The sequence below is a fragment of the Podarcis filfolensis genome, assembly GCF_964270895.1.
Source record: "Podarcis filfolensis genome assembly, chromosome: 7".
In the NCBI taxonomy this organism is placed as follows: domain Eukaryota; kingdom Metazoa; phylum Chordata; class Lepidosauria; order Squamata; family Lacertidae; genus Podarcis; species Podarcis filfolensis.
This window is the reverse complement of record NC_139603.1, coordinates 57,865,774-57,884,998: the sequence shown is the minus strand read 5'-3', so window position 1 is coordinate 57,884,998 and position 19,225 is coordinate 57,865,774. Positions and strand designations below refer to the sequence as shown.

Below are 19,225 nucleotides of genomic sequence, written 5' to 3'. Positions count from 1 at the left end.
TAGTTGTTTATTTCCTTGACATCTGATGAGAGGGCGTTCCACAGGGCAGGCACCACTACCGAGAAGGCCCTCTGCCTGGTTCCATGGAACCTCACTTCAGGGAACCTCAGTGAGGGAACTGCCAGAAGGCCCTTGGAGCTGGACCTCAGAATGCTGGGGGAGGAGACGCTCCTTCAGGTATACTGGAGGAGGAATATATTTGGAGTTGTAAATTGTTGTAACCCTCCCTAGGACCTGATGAAAGGCAGGAATTTAATTAATTAATTTGTTGTTGTTGTTGTTGTGCTGGAAACTGATATACTGGGTGAACCTATTTTTCTACCATTTAACACACCCGTCCCTTTCACCTGGGCTGGATAACAAAGAACGTGGCCTTAAAGGAGCTGTGTGGAATGGCCCAAGGCATGCAAAGCTTTCCCCAAATGGATAGTAATTGCTCCTTCAACCGCTTGAGGCCAGAAAGATATAGGGTGGTATCCAATTAATATACCTACCATAGTAATGTTTGTGAATTTTAATGGGTCTAATAGAATATACTGTTCTATTATTAAGTATAGCTCCACGTGTATTTAAAAAAACCAGGACAAGAGACAATGCCTCGCTGCTTTACCACTTAATGAAAAAAACACATGATATATGGACCTTAGTTCTTGCTATAATCTGCTTTGGGAAGGAAAATGACATCACCCTCCAAATAACCCTAAACCGTGAATAGGAAATTATGGCTGAGACTGATGCTAATATATTTCCCAAAGTACTTATATGTTCAGATGCTCCAGGCAATTCCCTCAGCTGTTTTCAACAACAAGACAAGGGTGAGGGAAGGGGATTTAAATTAGATGAGCTGTTTGTCCAGCTGCACTCCTATCGCAGATAACCATGCTCTGGATACTATAAAGCGGCGTCACTAAAGGGAATAGCAACAAGGAACGGCTCTGGAATTTGAGCAAAGGGCCTATACCTGTTAAAACTGAAATTGTGAGCACTTAGGTGTTGGATTACACACACCAACAGGAAGAGAATGATGACCGCAGGCACTTTGGGAGAGATCTGGCGTGTGTGTATACCAGGCCCCGAGGAGCATTCTTTGGCAAGGTTTTGAAATTAACTCATGAATTCCTCATGTACTCTAGATGCAGTTGTGATGACTGAAGGGAAGAGGCATGATAAGACATTTACCTTATCCGTCATTCCTTCTAATATGTGATAGGTACACATTTTAAAACAAGCATCCTAGAAACTAGAGGAAATTATCACCTGCTGTCATTCAGGGTGATTAGGAATGACATCCTTTTCCATTATAACCTGCAAGGGTGACTTGACATACACAATGTCTTCCTTTTCCTTAAGGGTAAGGCTGAGTGACATACAGGCCGTATGTGGTTTCAGAAGTATTTTGTGTAGTCTTTGACGACCTCTTAGGATCATTGTTTTTGTGTTTCTAGCCCCTGTGGTTGCAGAAATCCATTTACCTGAGAATCAAAAACAAACAAGCAAATAGACAGGTGGCCAGATTCAAGGTGTCCTTGAAAGGAGCATTACATACTATGAGACAGGCATCCAGCTCTCAGTGGAAAAGCTGTAAGAAAGATCAAAAGAAGATGTGAATGAACAGCACAGAGGATGTATTGTTTTCAACCTTATGAGGTTGTTGGGTTTTAACAACATGCGATTCCACTGCTCTGAAAGCAGAAATCCACAATTCAGAAAACTGTTTCTATTTTTACCAGAAGGAGGGTTTGCACGTCTGTCACAGACTGAAGAATCAGGGAGTCACTAAATGAAGGCAAGGCTGGCAGCTTCAGTAGATGTTTCCATCCAGAAACACTGGTTGATACTGCGCTTGTTCACATTACCCACCTTTGGGCCTTAGGGTGAAGGGCAGGAAATAAAACTGTAACAATAATAAAACAACCCCCCTTGCAATCCATTAATACTAAGGATAAAAATTGATAGCACTGCATCTCTTGCCTAACAGAAATGTTGAAATGTTATTAACATACTGTATTGGCCCAAATATAAGCTGCACCCACAAATAAGATGCACCTTTAAAAGTGAAGGGGGGGAGACAATACCCGGGCTGCCTCCTGGGGGGGGGCCTGAGCTGCACTGCTTTGCCAATGGCCTCCCCTCCTTCCCACTTCCTTAGGCAGCTCAGGGGAGGCTTGGGAGCTGGGGGCAGGTGCTGCGCCGTTGCCCCACGCTCCTGGGCTGCTTCCTGTGGGGAGCCGTAAGGTCACAAATATAACCCATACTTTAAATTTTCACAGAATGTGGAAAGGTCAAGAGTGCAGAAGGAAGCATCTTAATGATCTGGAAAGGCGTTACTGTCTCCACCAATATACACTATTGTGTTTTTTTAAAGCCATAAAGCCCATTATACAATGCAATCCCCAAGGAAACTCACCCGGAGCCCATATTGCTATACTTTTTTCATCCTCAACATCATTTTTTAATTCACTCAGGCATTTTAAATTTAGTTGCCTGCTATCAATGTATCTTGGTTGCATTATGTTGCATTGTATGCTTGTTCTAGGCCAGCGGGTAATTAATGTGCCTTCAGATGTTGTGGACTACAATTTGCATAAGCCTCTGCCGGCATGACCAGCAACCAGGAATTATGGGAGTTGCAGTCCAATGACATCGGGGGGGGGCACCATGTTGGCTGCCCCTAATTTATGCTGTGGTAAACCACCTTGGAATCTAGATAAAATAAATACGTTTTATTTGAATGCTCTCTCCATGATTACTAGCTTTCAGAATGAAAACAGAAATGAAACAAAAAGCTCATATTCTCAGTATATTTGTGATAGGAATTTAATTTTATTTCTTCAATAATCTGACAATGTATATCTATTGTAACAGCAGGCAACTTTATTATGTGGTTATGGCTGAGAAACAGAAGGCACTAAACCAAACCCATGCTTAACAGAACAAATAGCTTAAATTAATGCACCAAATGCAGTCATTCTGACAGCTCTTTCATTTGAAATCTTCCCAGAAATGTCATACCCAGATCCAGAATAGTCAACTTGTTTCACACACAAACACATATAGTCAAATGCTTAAGTCATTTAGGATATGAGTAAAGAATATCATTTAATAAACTAGTATATTTCATTTGTGCATGCTGCATTCCACATTATTTCACTTAGTAGTCTCTTTATTTTGTAAAAGATTTAATTAGAACTCAGTAAAAGCAATGTGAAACTGCTGATTCTTAATAGTTAGGTTTGTGTGAGTACACATGCACACAAACACATGTAAAAAAACACACACATGTGCCCCACACCCCATTCATTCCTTTCTATTGTCTCAGCAAATTTCTACCATGGTTATGAGTGAAAAGCCAACCATCCGTGACGTTTGAATGTTATATATACATATCGGCAGATGTGGCTAAATACTTTAAAAGTTTATTGATTTAAAAATGAGGAAAGTTTAGAAAAATATAAGGAGTAGAAAACCTTAGTCAAGTTATATGCATAAAATCTTTTAAGGAAAACTTTCTTTTTCATCAGGCAAAGTTTTATATATCAAATTAAAAGGGGTATGAATAAAATACATTATATTATGGACTATGTATTAAAAAGTGACTGTTAACCATCTTTACCTAAGGCCATTGTACAATAAGATAGATGTGAGGTTAGTGCATTTTAGCATACACACATTAAAATAATTCCACTTACGTTCTGTTGAATTTATAAAAATAAGCTTTTATTATACACAATCAGTGAAAAGAACTTTTCACTTGCAGGTTATATAATTATGAGAAACCATTCTTTATTACTTCCACCGATTTTGTTCACAAACCTGGAAAACAATAAAAGAAAGAACAGTTAGAAACAACATAATTGGAAAGAAACATGAGGAAATTAGTGTGAGCATCTTTTGTAAGGGTATTCTTACTGGTAATGAGTAGTGAGAACATGAAATACATAAATGTAGCTTAAATGAAGTTACACACAGTGATAAGGGATTATTGCCACTTTAAGAAATGTATTGCACAGGAAGATGTTCCAACCCTGATCAATAACTCTCATGATAAAGCAAGGATCTTCATGGCCGGAAGTCAGGTCAAATTTGCATGTGGCGGGAACAAGGAATCCTTATGTGCTTGTGTAAATCTAAAGTAAGCAGAAGTTTATGTTTTAAGGATTAGAACAGGAATAGGGAAATTGTGGCTCTTCAGATGATGATGAATTTCAACTCCCATCAGCCCTAGCCAGCACAGCCCGTCATGAGGGATGATGGGAGTTGGAGCCTATTATTATTATTATTATTATTATTATTATTATTATTATTATTATTATTATTATTAAAATTTCTATACTGACCTTCATTTGAGGATCATAGGGCAGTTTACAATATAAAAACAAATACAATACAAAAAAGCAACTCTTCTCTCACACACTTAAGCAGGCCATAGTTTGTTTAATTAGCCAAAGACCTGGGAGAAGAGGGCAAGATGTTTTCCACCCTGGGCTTGAAGTCTGAGTGGGCATATGTGCCAGTGAGGGTGGTTTTATATGTTATGGAAAGAGTGACTACAAACCCAATGATGTATAGAAGGAAGATGGGTATGATTTGTGTTTCAATATTCACTTGTTGACTGCCATGCTATTTCAAGTGCCAAAGTTAACAAAACAATTTTAAAAGTAAGAACGTATGAACAGTGCAGGTTTACTGAAAACTGGCATCTCGTTTGGCTTTGTATTTCTGACACAATCACTTTTATTAAGACTAAGACTTCAAAAATGAGGATGCAATAATTACTATGTTTTAGACTTATCTCTGCATATTCCTTTTCTGCTAAGTTTATAAATGAGGTTCACAAATGATTTAAAATTTCACAGTATACAGGGAAATGTAATCTCTCCTGAATGCTCGGAATACCATTGTGAATGTTTATTTGAATGTAAGAGAGTCCTTTTAAGTCTAAATGACAAGTTAAACATTTATATCCAGTATGGTTTATCTTGGCATTTCCTATGAAGGATATTCAGTGTTGGAATCAGGATAAATTAGGAATCCCCCTATCATAGTTCTAAAATGGAAAGTCTTGTTTGCATTCACAATTTCACTGCGCATTTAGATAAAATAGTTCAGTTAATTTGCTTTTAGCTATATTTGTTTAAATGGAAAAGCACTTATCACCTAACTTTTTATTGCATAGGTTACCAAAACTGAATGATTACACTGCTTATTTGGAGAGCTTGGCAGTTACAATGCCAATGTTAAATGGCCCCAAACCTGAAAACATACCTTTAACAACTTCTACGTTCAGGTTATGCTGAGTTTGTATAGTCCTGCTAAGAAAACCATCCTTTACTTGAAAAATCTGCAGCTGTGATCTCTCCCTTTCACAAATGCCATTTATTTCACAGCGGAGCTAAAACTTACAGTTCCACCCCCTCCCCAAATAAATACAAATAAAATAATAGCAATTCAGAATACTTTTTAGGCAACTTTGTGAACTTTTGCAACAATGTCTGTTTATTTACTTTGTCTTCCACTCTTCCCTCAATGATAAAACTGCATAGTCAATCTGATTTGTTATGTCGCATTGCTAAGGAATCTCATTCACGTATTTTCCCTAATTGTGTAGTATCAGCCAATCGACAAACGCAGGAAGGAGGAAGCAGAGGGAAGGGAATGACACCAAAGAAGCAACAGCAATTGCAATTGCAGAGTATTTAAGGCATCTCTAATTCCACCTCACTTGTTTTCATAACGCAAAAAAGTTTATCACAACAAATCATGACAATTACATGATGGAAACAATTTGCGGTTTATGGCTGTATTTCAAGCATTAAAATCTTAAGGACCAATTAACATGATACTTTGTATATGCCAAGATTCATGTTCTTGTTTTCACTGCAATAGGTTTGTGGCGAAACAATACTCCGATGGCTGCAAAACGAGTAGGTCAGCCACTGGCCCTTAATGAGCTGAATCAAGGGACATTTGTGTGCACGTGTCAGAAATGAGAAGAGGTCAGTTTTCAGGTGGAGATGTAGTATAGCTATTCATCATTTTATCACATGTCCATTCCAATGGGCCAACCCACATCTCAATATGCACAAAGGTCCTTAATCAAAACACACCTGAAGTCCATATGTACCTGTCTACTGACAAGGACAAGAGATGATGTCCTCAATAAACAACCCTAAATTTGTATATCCACACTAATTCAGTTTAACTTAAATTTCCTGACTTAAATTTGTAGTTCACAAAAGGGTCTACAGCCTTGAATTTCATACTAAAATAAAAATAAAATTTTGAAATTCAGATTTTGCCAGACTGGTTCATGCTATATGATCTGTGGTCCTCATTCTGGCAGGAATCCCAGAATTAGGTATGCAAAAATACACCACTGCTAATCATAACAAATAAATGAATCTGAAAACTCCGAATTCTTTTGAGCAAAAGCTTTCTGGTTTACATATCAGCCTCATTTGATAAACCTTTCTATTTTGTTTTCTCAATGATGCAGATGGTGTTTTAGACTTCTCTGTGAAACATTGAACAAAACTGCTATTGAATTATTTAAACTGGTAAAAAAGTAGGATTTTCAGTTCCACTTGTTCCATTCAAAGCTTCCTATCACTGGACCATACACACTGACCTGGGAGCAGTGCTTTTTTTTGAGGGGGCACGCAAGGACACACAGTTCCATCAAACTTAATGGGGTATACTTCTAACGAGATATGCATCAGATTGTGCACAGTAAATTTCCCAGTACAATGTTCATTAAATAATGTTGTGATAAATGAAGTTCTTTCATCTCAGCTGGTCAGATGATTAAAAACTATCTATAAAAAGCATTAGACTACTGTGATACCCTTTTTCCAAATACCTGTGCAGCTGGTGTAATTTTCTTTCACTGTCCAAAATTAGCTTTACACCTGGGCAGTTATTATCTTGAAGAAGTTGAAGAATGTAGTAAATATTAGCTGCATGTAATTTATTAAAAGCTGCGTCAAAGGACACCTGTTGTTGTTGTGAAGATTAATTCTACAGCTCTTCTGCTCATAGTCATAAATTATGAAGTTTCATTCCTCTTGGCACTAAATCAAGCACAGAGTGTCCATGAAGATTTCTAATGCATTAACTTTCCTCTCACACACCCAAATTAAATTAGGCTGGTCTTTACATGGTTGGGCCTTTTACCTGCATTGCACACTGGGAATTGGCACTGTAAACGATGCCAGGCCTTTTACTGGCTCTCCGCTTTACAGACATTTCAACACCTGGGTGTTGGCAGCCTGTTGGCAGCCTGCATTTTCCAGGAGTTGCCCTTCGCTTGTGAGATTGGCTACAGCAACTACATTCCAAAACCAGATGGTTGCCATTACCCCATATAATTATTTTTTAAAGACTTATTCCTTTAACCAATTTACCAGTCTCAGATGTCACATACAGTACAATATTGCTTAGATCAAACATTTTTGTTCTCCTGCAATGGTTAAAATAGTACAAAGAACAACCTAATTCATGCAGCGAAAGATAGGTAACTATGAAAGTTGATATATGGGTTTAAATCAAGATGCTAGTCTGTTGCGCCCTTAGAATATCTGCAAGAAGGTAGCCATTATTTTAATTACAGAGTTTTGACCCCTCTCTGCCTTGCATGTTACAGGTTTAAGCTAAAGTAAACAGTTTTTACTCATGAAAGCAAAAAGCAGATTTTTAAGTTACAACTCAGCGGGCTGAACTAATTTAGTAACATGGTATTGGTAAGTTGCGTTAGTAACATGAATGTTAGTTCTCTCTCAAAAGCCCAAATTAATTTGTTGCCTTATTATTGTCTCTATTTGTCTTTAACATCTGTTAATTTAACATGTGTAGATTTTTTCCAAGAATTCACAATGAAACAAATAAGAATTTTACATACATACTGAGCAACAAAATGAGCTGACGCAAAGTTGTAATTCCTAGTTGTCAAAATTAAAAGGTTCAGGAGATTTTCCTTTATTTTAAACTAAATCTAAAATAAAATCTAGCCCAGTTATATATGGCTTTTCTTCCAGACATGTCCAGTGACTACAGGAATATCATATGGTGATATCTTGGGATGGGTGTTAGCTTCACAAAACTCTAGGAATTCATTCTTCTCAGGTGGTGGTTGACAGTGTCTGTCTGCCAGTAATATGGTTATGAAGTAATTTTAATCTATTCTAGTAATTTAACTTTTGTATGTTCTAAAGTAAGGTTGTAGTTTTTGTGATTTTATTATCTTATCTTTTTGTAAACCACTTACAGGTTTTTACAATCAAGCTACAATTACTGATGAAATAAATTGATTTATGGAATTGGTTTCCACTCCCCCTGCAGCCCTGCACACTCCACAAATCTGCTCTGAATTTTGGGGATTGTGCTAGGCTACAGAGAGGAGAAAAAAGGGAAGTCCTGCTGGGTAAACTGATGGTAGATAGATAGATGATAGATGATAGATAGATAGATAGATAGATAGATAGATAGATAGATAGATGATAGATGATAGATGATAGATGATAGATGATAGATAGATAGATATAGATATAGATAGATAGATAGATAGATAGATAGATAGATAGATGATAGATAGATAGATAGATAGATAGATATAGATAGATAGATATAGATAGATGATAGATAGACAAATAGACAGACAGACAGACAGACAGACAGACAGACCGGCAAACAAAGAAGAGAAGAAGATGATTTTGGATTTGATATATCACTACCCTAAGGAGTCTCAAAGCGGCTAACATTCTCCTTTCCCTTCCTCCCCCACAACAAACACTCTGTGAGGTGAGTGGGGCTGAGAGACTTCAGAGAAGTGTGACTAGCCCAAGGTCAACCAGCAGCTGCATGTGAAGGAGCGGAGACGCGAACCCGGTTCACCAGATTACGAGACTACTGCTCTTAAACACTACACCACATTGGCTCCCACATTTTGTACCCCGTCTATCTGACTGGGTTGCTCCATCCACTCTCAGCAGCTAACTACCTAGTGATGATCCAAATGGTGTGAAATCAACCCTGGAAAGAAAAAGTACATCTGTGGCATGTACTCTAATGTAGATATTATTCTAACTGCAGGCTAGATTGAAAGGTTCCTTTGATTTCAGAGGAAAACTTTCTCCATCAGGAAGCAGTTTGACCTAACTTAATGTCTGAAATGCAAAGCATGGCATTCTGAAATGATGTGAACATGCAAGTCCTAACAGATCACACATGTAAATTGTTCTATGGATAGTTCTGTGAGCCGAATAGGACTCTATCTAATGTAGTAATCCATTGCACATCTCAGAAAAGTGACAATGGCAACTCATTTCCAGGTAACTTCCTTGTGTATGGATTCAAATAGCACTTTGTGAGCATCAGATTTTGGGTCTGACCTGGCCTCTTGGGCAACATGTACAGGAAGGGCAAAAGAACTCACCATCAGAAATAAGGTAAATATTATTTAGAGCTTGATGTTCTAAATTTACAAGTTACGATTAAAAAAATATATATTGTGGTTGTCATATTGATGTAAACAAGTAACAGCTCAAAATGGTTTTCTTCCCTCTCAATTTCTCCACAAGTCTGATTTTTCTTACTTCAATATGTCTTGTTTAAATGGTTTCAGTTCTACTCACAAGGTGCTACTCACAAGCACCTGGTAAAACAGCCTGCTACAGTGTAGCCATAAAATCTAAAATAGTTTAGGAAATGACACACATTTTCACCCTGGCAGATTACAAACTACTGTGATTTTTTTAAAAAAGCAACTGTCAGAGCAATTCACATTTCCAGCAAGATTATTTATGTTTACTTGCCACCATATATAATTTGTTGTAGCCTCAGCACATGGAGGGAAACTAGCAGACACTACTTGTCTTAACTTCCATTATTTAGGCTCTTTAACCCAGTAAGATGTCTATCTCACACCCTTGAGCTGGGGCTGTGAAATATGTTTATGGCACAACAAGAATTATTCAAGCAAGCCAAGTTTTTAAAGCTGGGACTATAGTCCCCCCCCCTTTTTTTTTAGGACAGCACTCCAGGATGCTTGGTATCTGGTTGTGTTACTATACTTATTCAACAGAGATTCTGGCTTGGCACAACTTTTTATCCCTGGTCTCTGCATGTAGCACACATTAATAAGAGATGAGTTAACATGTTAAGGTTTGTGGTATGGTAAGCAGGGAGGATAACCTACATGCACTTTCAGCCCTAAAGTAATATAGCTGAGCTCCCATCAATAAAATCCACCGTTCTTCACTCCTGTAGGCAAATCATAACTAAACCTGCCAGAAATAAAAAGTAGTTTGGCAGAGCACATATTTTGTGAAAATATGGTGCCTACTCCAAGCTGCCAACAATTTATATCAAACAAGGAGCAACCTCTTACGTTTATCTAGATCTGCTTCCACTCCTTCGCTTTCGTTATCGCTTGGTAAAATCCAAGGCTGGTGGGAAAGTTGAAGTTGTAAGAATTCATCCTATAACAAAAATAACGGATGGAGCAGGTATAAGAATTAGGGCTGCAATGTTTTTTTTCAATTATACCCAAACAGATAAAAAGATTAAAGACCTTCAAGAAAATTCAAAAAGTCCTCCTGATTAATTGGGTATCAGTTTGGAAGGGGACTCTTTCTGCCCTTTCTGTGTTGTACGTGTCAATCCCAGGAGTTATGTGCTAGAATATAGACTCAGAGCTGAGTGTGGGTTCTAGGCTCCTTGGAAGAATCAACTTCACAAGGAAAAAAGCTGATGGCTTGTGTCCCCAAACCAAGGCCTAGACATCATACCACTTCTTCCAAGGAAGCTAGAAAGTTGCAGTTCTGTGGATTTTCTTGGGAAGAAGCTCTATTGAAGTCAGCGAAGTTAACAAATAGCCAGAAACCGAAGATTTTATGCACATGCAAATTTAACCAATCCCAAACTCAGTTGATTAATCTATGATTTCTTTAATCCTGTGACAATTCTAGCAAAACTGACACATAGAAGGATTGTCTCTGTGTAGAAAAGTAGCAAATAAATGAATCTTGATATACAATGAACAGATGTAAGCTGTAATAAAATCCAGACTTCTTGCAGCAAAATAACCCCCCGTTTTCTAAATTGCTTGCAGATCAGGGAGGACATGATTTCACACAGAGAAGCACTGATTTGATTTTAACACAGGATTCATAGGAGGATGGCTTCCTGGACACTTTTGTTTGGAAGTATGTTGTTTGGGCTGCTGTTGCTGTGCTGGGAATTAGCCAACAAGTGAAACCCAGTACCTAAGAAAGTTTATTGTGCTGAATAAATCTTTGGTCAATAAAAAAGGTAGTGATGTTTTGAGACTCACAAGGTTCTTCTTTGGAGATGCCACAAGACAGAGGCTCAGTGTGATCTGCATTTGAAAACGCAAAGGGCCCAGCTCCACATGACATTTGTCACACAGCAGTTTCTTTTGTAGTTGTGCATTTACTTTTTCTTGCACAAATAACCAGCACAGGAAGTCCTGAACCAGATCGGGGCTGTGTGGTATAGAAGAGGAGGGCATTAGCCCCTACCCCCACCACTGTCCTGACTTAAATCAACCCCACTGTATCCCTGCTAGCAGGTACCAATAATAGCAGACATGTGATGGAAGACTAATTCCAATCAGTTCTGCAAAGGAAGCCTCTGTTCCCCATGCCACAGTCTTGATACATCCTGTACCTCCCAATGTTGGCTATTTTTGAAATAAAAAGCAACTATGCGGCACCAAACTATGCAAAAAAAAATGGGCCAAGTCTTGAGGTAACTTGCAACCAACCTACACTAGGCAAATAAGGTCACTGGAATGTATTAAAGTTGTTTCCCACTGCAGTTCAAGTTGTTTCCCATTGAGATGAATGGGATCTATTAGTCATGACGTAAGTTGGGTTCCAAAGACTTCAATGGGAACTAAGTTCAACTTATTTAATTAAGACATAACCCACTGACGCGGGTGGCACTGTGGGTTAAACCACAGAGCCTAGGACTTGCCGATCGGAAGGTCGGCGGTTCGAATCCCCATGACAGGGTGAGTTCCCATTGCTCGGTCCCTGCTCCTGCCAACCTAGCAGTTCGAAAGCACGTCAAAGTGCAAGTAGATAAATAGGTACCGCTCCGGCAGGGAGGTAAACGGTGTTTCCGTGCGCTGCTCTGGTTCGCCAGAAGCGGCTTAGTCATGCTGGCCACATGACCCGGAAGCTGTACGCCGGCTCCCTCGGCCAATAAAGCGAGATGAGTGCCGCAACCCCAGAGTCGGTCACGACTGGACCTAATGGTCAGGGGTCCCTTTACCATTAACCCACTGTAGAAAAGCTGTTTATAAAGCATGTTGTTGGGAAGGGCCATACAGTCTGACAGTCTCCCTGTCCCTCCCAAACGTCAAGATAAGAGCTATTGCAAATCCAAGAAATACTGTCCCAAAGAGATTCAGCATTCAGTTGTCACACTTCATAAAAGGCTGAGGGAAACACTGAGAATCTGATCCTCAAACCTATTTGTCTCAATTGGGACTCCACTTGTAGAAAGGTCTGGAGATCTAAAAGACTAAATGTGCATATAAGTGCATGTAGGAAAGGATTTAAAAACTTGATTTATTCATTCTGTAGCAATAATAAAAACATTTATCTACGTTACATTGCTTGGTTTGATTTTGAAATGAGCTGGTAATACAACACACCTGCACATTTGCTACAGCATATTCCCTGCCAACAGAAATGCAGGCATGTGTACAAGAACTAAGATCATCAAGCAACTTATAATTCTTTCAGACAGAACTCCGAAACTAAAATTTTGCACTTTTTACAAAAAAGAACTTCACAGATGACATGTTAACCATTGCCAAATTCTTTAAGCATCGCTCTTTGCCTGTTTAGAAAAAAATGCCTGCTTATAACATGGTCTCGCCCATAATGATAGGAAGATCTTTAAAGAATATCACTTACTAGAAACGGGACAGAAAATGTTCTAGCATTCATTCTTTGAACACTGCACATTTTAATAATTTGTCCATTAAAAAAAAAAATTACGGATTGACATTGAATTACTAAGCAAATTGTGACAGATTCATGGACTGCTGAGGATAAAACTCCTTTACTGAAGCTTCACACCTACCTGAAGCAATTAAATAAAATGCGACCCAGCCATATTCAATCTTTTGTGGGTTATTGGTGCCATAGCTCAATATCCCAGTCTCATACAATGGATGGGAAGGGACAGGTTTGTTTCCTTACTACACAGATGGTACCTGAGATCCACAGACACGCTGGATCTCACAAAACAAAATTCTCTGTGGAATTCTACTTGTGAGCAAAAAGGAGGTATGTGAATCCTCCTCGCAATTTGCTTTCCAAATATGAAATATAAATCTCAACTTTTTCTTTTAGGTGTGTTAACACCACTCTGAACATGCAACATTTGCCATTAACTCTTGTCGTAACATGAAAAGAGTCTGCTCAACTAGGACAGTGGTCCATTGAATTCAGCATCTTGTTCTCACAGCGGCTAACCTGAAGCCTATGGAAGCAGATTTTGCTATCTTCCCTTTCCACACACACCCCAGCTCCTAGTGCCACCTCCCACAGTTACTTCAAAAAAATACCCCAACCCACTGGAGTAGATTTTCAGGGAGTAAGAGGGCTAAAGAAAGAAATCTGCAAAAATTGCCTTCCTCCAATATAAACCTCTGGCAAGAGATAGAGAAATAAATACATACACGCTTATGCACATGTGTGTACACACAGACTTTGAACACCACTATGAACAAGTAGGTGTTGGATCTAGTCTCAAACATTATATGATAATATATGGGCAATATACGAATAGTCAACTGATTTCAATAGGTCAGCTCTGAGTATGACTTACCTGGATATATACAGGATTCTGATTTACTGACAATTTTTGCTTTCAAATATATAACTTACTTCGGACAAACTGCTTCTTTGAGTGACGTTTCCTAGAGTGTCTCCACTTGTTTCCAGGAGCCCTGAGGGTGTTGTGATGGTCCTCCCAAGTTGGTTCTTTGATATTAAAGACCGGCTTCTCTGCATACTAACAACTCCCTCCTTGTTTCCTTGGTTGCTAGGGGAAAGAGGTTTTTGCAACAAAGCATTTGGGGCTGCAGGTCTGTTTGCTGGAGCTGGGAGCACAGAAGACCTGTTGGTCTGTGTACTGGGAGACTGAGGCCTACTGTTTGTGACACTTGAGACCTGCAGTCTATTGTTGCTAGATAATGGTGGTGATTTGTTTCTTTGAAGCTGGAGCTGAATATCTTTCCCAGTCAGACTTGGCACTTGAGGTCCTGAATCCTGGCTTGGTGGAACTTTAAAATTTCCTTGGTGATCTAGCGCAACTAAATTAGTTTGTTGGCTACTGGTAATCCGCAATAGTCTTCCTTCTTCCCACAGCGCAAGGTCCTTTGCGATGTCTGCACAGGCACAAAAGTAATGCAATATAACAAGAACTGAAATCCCTGTATCATCATGTTTATTCGAACTTGAGGATATAGTTTATTTCTTTCTCTAATACTAGGGAACTTGGATTCATATCAGCAAGGGACTTACTAAGTAGTTTCTGGCAAGCCACTTTCTTGGACTCATTCCTCACAATCATTTCTGATACAGAGAAACCCCTACAAGCAGATGTCATATTCTGCCAGGGAAAAAGGTGGATATAACTAAAATAATAATAATAGCAGCAATAGTAATATTCTGATGGCAATCTAAGCAATCTGGTCTGGAATAGGACTCTACTGCAGTACATGCTGCCACAACCCACATGCTGGGTTGCCACTAAGCAAGAGAGCATTCATAAAAATTACCATCTCGAAATTTTACAGACATCAGCACATCCCTAAAGAATCTCTTTTTTGTCATGATTTGGTGAGTGCCAGACTTCTCTAAATTCCTAGGTCCAGCAGGTGTTAGAATTTAATGAAGGCTTGGGGAGTTAAACTGGATGCTAGACCTCTAATGCCTGGATTTAGCTTCCTGTGTTCAGGAGATCACCTGGGAGATAGGCCTTTACGAGAACAAAGGAAGGCCAGACTGAAAATGGGTGAGATCCCTCCTCCAGCTCTGAGATAGTTAGAAGAACTAAAGCCAGATTTTGGTGTAGAGTTGGCTGTCTTGTGACCTGGAGAAAAACAGGTTGCAGGCTGCTAAAGGCAGCAAGCTGGAGGGAGGGTCAGAGCACAATGACTGATTTGTGTTTGAATCCAAGGCTGCGGCTATGGCAATCACTGGTTTAATGGACATCTTTGCTTAATTTAATAAAAAGGTAAGAACAGGTATTGCTATTGTTGCTATAATATTAACATGATTGAGTGGAGAAAATGATGCCATCAATGATTTTTTTTAAAAAAATGATTTTGCCTGCATTACGCTTTTTCTTAAAAAAAAAAAATACATATCACTTCACTTCACAATTTGGAGACTACCTGTTTAAATTGTCTGGGTCAATAGATGACAATGCAAATGCCATAACTTAAACCAAATGTGGAATGAGCTCTCTCACAATTAAATTAACCTGTGTTTTTGCAAATGACTGGGTTCATTGACTTATCTACGGTGAATAAGAAGGTATGTTGGAAAACTGATATATGCTGTTTATGTTTCAATGAGAGTTCAATGAACATCATAACTTTTGGCCCAAGATGCTATCTAAAAAACTGATTGGTTCTGCTGATAAGCAAAGCATTTCAATCATTTCTCCACAGCTAATTTAAAGATTTCCACTACAAAATGGTTTTCATTTATTTAGCATAGAATATATATGTTGATTTTGAACATCAGCTTTTCCCAATGGAAGAACGGAAATATTTCAAAAGAGAATATAGTGCCACCAAATATTTTGATGTATTTGGCATATTAATTTATTTAAGAAAGTTCTCATTCGTGGCACATAAATTGAAATAGATACAGACATAGAATATTAAATGGGACTGTGAAAGGTCTGTGAGGTAATAAGTCTGGGGACTTGATGGATGCCTCACAATCAACCAGAGCCTAGCACTTGGTGATCTGAAGGATATCTACTTATTTACCTATCTACCTTTCTGAACTTGATTGCTAGCAGTAGCAGTTGGTGGGATGCCACTGCTCTCCCAGTTTCCATAGATAACATGATTCTGACTTACTGGGAGAAGATGGGCAGGGAGCTTGGCATTGCACAGACATGATGGCAAGAGTGGCAAATTGGCTCCACCACACGGCACAGCTCAGAGCTCCCCATGCCTCCCCATACAGTGTGGGCCAGTAGCATGCTGTGTTTGGAAGCCAGGAGAGCAGCAGCATCAGCGCCTCCACTGGCCACTACTGGTTACTAAGGTAATGTCTAAACAGCAGAGCTTTTCATCCTGAATATCTTGATGGGCGGAAGCAGGAGGCAAATGGCAGTGGTAGGTGACATAGACAAAGCGGGGAGGAGCATCACTAATTAAACCTCATCCTTATATGGTGAACACTGGGGTGAAGTGATGCTGAGCAATGAAATTGAACGGGCCAACAAAGACATGTTCAAATAACCCAGTAAACCTTGGATGCTTCTAGCCACTAGGCAGCTGTCCCTCAGATCTGTGCCCTGCAGAGCACATGAAGTAATAGTGGGACCCCACCCCTCTGCCAGCTTATATACCCTCCCCTGATGGGTTGCGCGCCTGCAACCTGAGACTTCTCCTGCATGGAGGTGTGCCTCCTGCCCACTCTTGGGAGCCAGACATCATGCTATGAACTGATTATTTAAACGCATGTTTTCGCCCCATGCAAAAAGCACCCATAGCTCAGTGGCAAGAGCTTTGCAAGCAGAATGTCCCGGGTTCAATCCCCAGCATCTCCAGGTAAGGCTGACAAGAACTCCTGCATGAAACCCTGAAAAGCAGCTGCCATTCAAAACTGAGCTAGAGGAACCAATGGTCTGACTTGGTATAAGGCAGCTTCTGGTGTTCCTGCCCAAAGCTTCGTGTTTAGAACTGGGATAAAGTCTGACTGTGGAAACTAAGGATGAAGAACTGGGATTAGTTCTCTTCTGGACCTTTGAACAAGAAAATTGTTTCCTTGACAATGAGAGTTTCTTTCCTTTATGGACCTAATCTTGTGACCCCTTCACTGTGACTATTCTCCATAAGTAGTAGTAGTAGAAGAAGAAGAAGAAGAAGAAGAAGAAGAAGAAGAAGAAGAAGAAGAGTTTGGATTTGATATCCCGCTTTATCACTACCCTAAGGAGTCTCAAAGCGGCTAACATTCTCCTTTCCCTTCCTACTCCACAACAAACACTCTGTGAGGTGAGTGGGGCTGAGAGACTTCAAAGAAGTGTGACTAGCCCAAGGTCACCCAGCAGCTGCATGTGGAGGAGCGGGGAAGCGAACCCGGTTCCCCAGATTACGAGTCTACTGCTCTTAACCACTACACCACACTTGCAGTAATTACTGCAAGACCAGGCACCTAAGGATTATCCTTCAGATTGCAGGTACAATGTGATGGCTTCAGAGGATAATATTTCCTTCAAACTTTGAGTTTTCTGGAGCCATTTGGGAAGATTTATACAGTGCTGTTTTAGCAGTAATAACAATAATTCACTAACACTGAATGTTACTGAGCTATGGAAACAAATGTGTAAGGAAGCTGTCCAGATATATTTTGATTATGATCTACAGGCAAGCCTCGATGTCTGTCTTAAAATGAGCATTGTTGACTCAAAGTACCACAGTAACGAAGACTGGAAAAAGAAAAACCACCCCTGTTAACACCTTATTGTTCAATCCATTAAAATCTGTCCTGAAATTTCTTCCCCAAGCAAATGCTAGGGTTTTATGCCACTATACCTACCAGCAAGGTGTTTTTCCATGGTTTGAAGTTCTTTTGCAGCCAATGAATCTTTCAATAGCTTCTGGCTTTGGGAGTCTCCACTGCTGGAACTCATAATGTCTAGATCCCAAACTGGTTGATTCTGGCATGATAAAAAAAAAACCAGGGAGAATGCTAAAATGTTTTTGTATACTTATTAAAAAAGGTAGTTACCAAACATCAAAACGGCACGTTCTTTTCATTACATAATTGAGACAGTCTGGTACTGCTTACCTGTATAGAGACTGGCACAAACTATGGCAGCATACTGGGCCGAAATTTGAAATGGTTTATACACTCAGTGATCCCACTGACTTCAGTGAGAGTGCATTTAGTTTAAGTCAACATCAACTTGGCCTCAATATCTATATAATTCATCACCTCTGGGGACAAAACAGCATTTCTAGTGCTGTTGTATCATTGCAACAAAATATAAAAATAAAATATTCCTTTCAGAAGGAACTAGTCATGATGCCCTTACTGTACTTTGGAAGAACTGTTGGCAACAAAAGCATTTGTGCTGTCATTTGGTTATTGAACACTGCAGTGCTCAGAATTACTTATATTTTTTTGGAAGATTGTCAGCTAACTTTTAAAAGTTGTTTCATTAGAAACCATGAAGTAAACTTGGTAGTTTCTTTTTACATTCAGAGAAGCTAACAAAAAACATATGACCAGATGTGGAATACCATTAAAACAACACGCGTGTAGGTTAATTAAAGTAGAAATTAGCTATCCATTAGAGCACAATTTATTTTATTTATTACATTCATATCCTTCACTCTCTCCAAAGATCTTGAGGAAGTGTACATGGTGTCCCATCCATTTTATTCTCAAAACAATCTTATATGGTAGTTCTGGCTGAAAAGTGTCTGACTAGCCCCCATGGTCACATGGCCAAGTAGAATTTGAACCTTGATCTCCCCAGTCTTAGTCAGATACTTTAATAACTGCATCATGCAGAAAGTAATAAAAAGAATCTTTAAAAAAACCTTAGCCTGAAAGAAGTAAATACCATTCACAGATCTGTTAATATATTTTCTGGGTTTCTAAGAAATGTGTTCACAACAAATGAACACGATACCATGAAATTATATGCCTATACATAAACCACGATTTTTTTTCTTGCAGAACCCCAAAGCCTTTTGTTTAGCCATAAACACATAAGCTGCTGTGTTTATGCAAAAACATTTAAACTGTGAAGCTCCATGTTAGCACAGGAAAGAAAATCTGGCTGCATTTAAATATCACATCAATCAACTTTATAAAAGCGGCTGGAGATTATATCTGGTGTATTTCCTTACTAATGCAGAATTTGGAATGAGAGTGTTCCAACTGACTTTGAGGTCCAGTGCCGAGGGCCTTCTGGCGGTTCCCTCACTGCA

At 39.2% G+C, this 19,225-nt stretch overlaps 1 protein-coding gene across 4 annotated transcripts in view; it reads right to left on the bottom strand.

Annotated features, from left to right (window-relative positions):
• Nucleotides 1–2,803: 2,803 nt before the first annotated feature.
• LOC310766740 (uncharacterized protein C8orf34 homolog) overlaps nt 2,804–19,225 on the bottom strand; it is an 85,366-nt gene continuing 68,944 nt past the window's right edge. For 2 of the 4 annotated variants that reach the window (XM_083623332.1, XM_083623334.1), the window contains exons 11-14: nt 17,823–17,943; nt 13,923–14,425; nt 10,385–10,475; nt 2,804–3,813 (exon numbers count right to left, since the gene is read on the bottom strand). In XM_083623332.1, coding sequence (XP_083479458.1) covers nt 3,806–3,813; nt 10,385–10,475; nt 13,923–14,425; nt 17,823–17,943 — 723 coding nt within the window. In that variant the 3' untranslated portion in view covers nt 2,804–3,805. Of the gene's footprint in view, nt 3,814–6,677; nt 7,071–10,384; nt 10,476–13,922; nt 14,426–17,822; nt 17,944–19,225 lie in introns of those variants that run through there. The other 2 variants (XM_083623331.1, XM_083623333.1) reach the window with 1 other exon arrangement.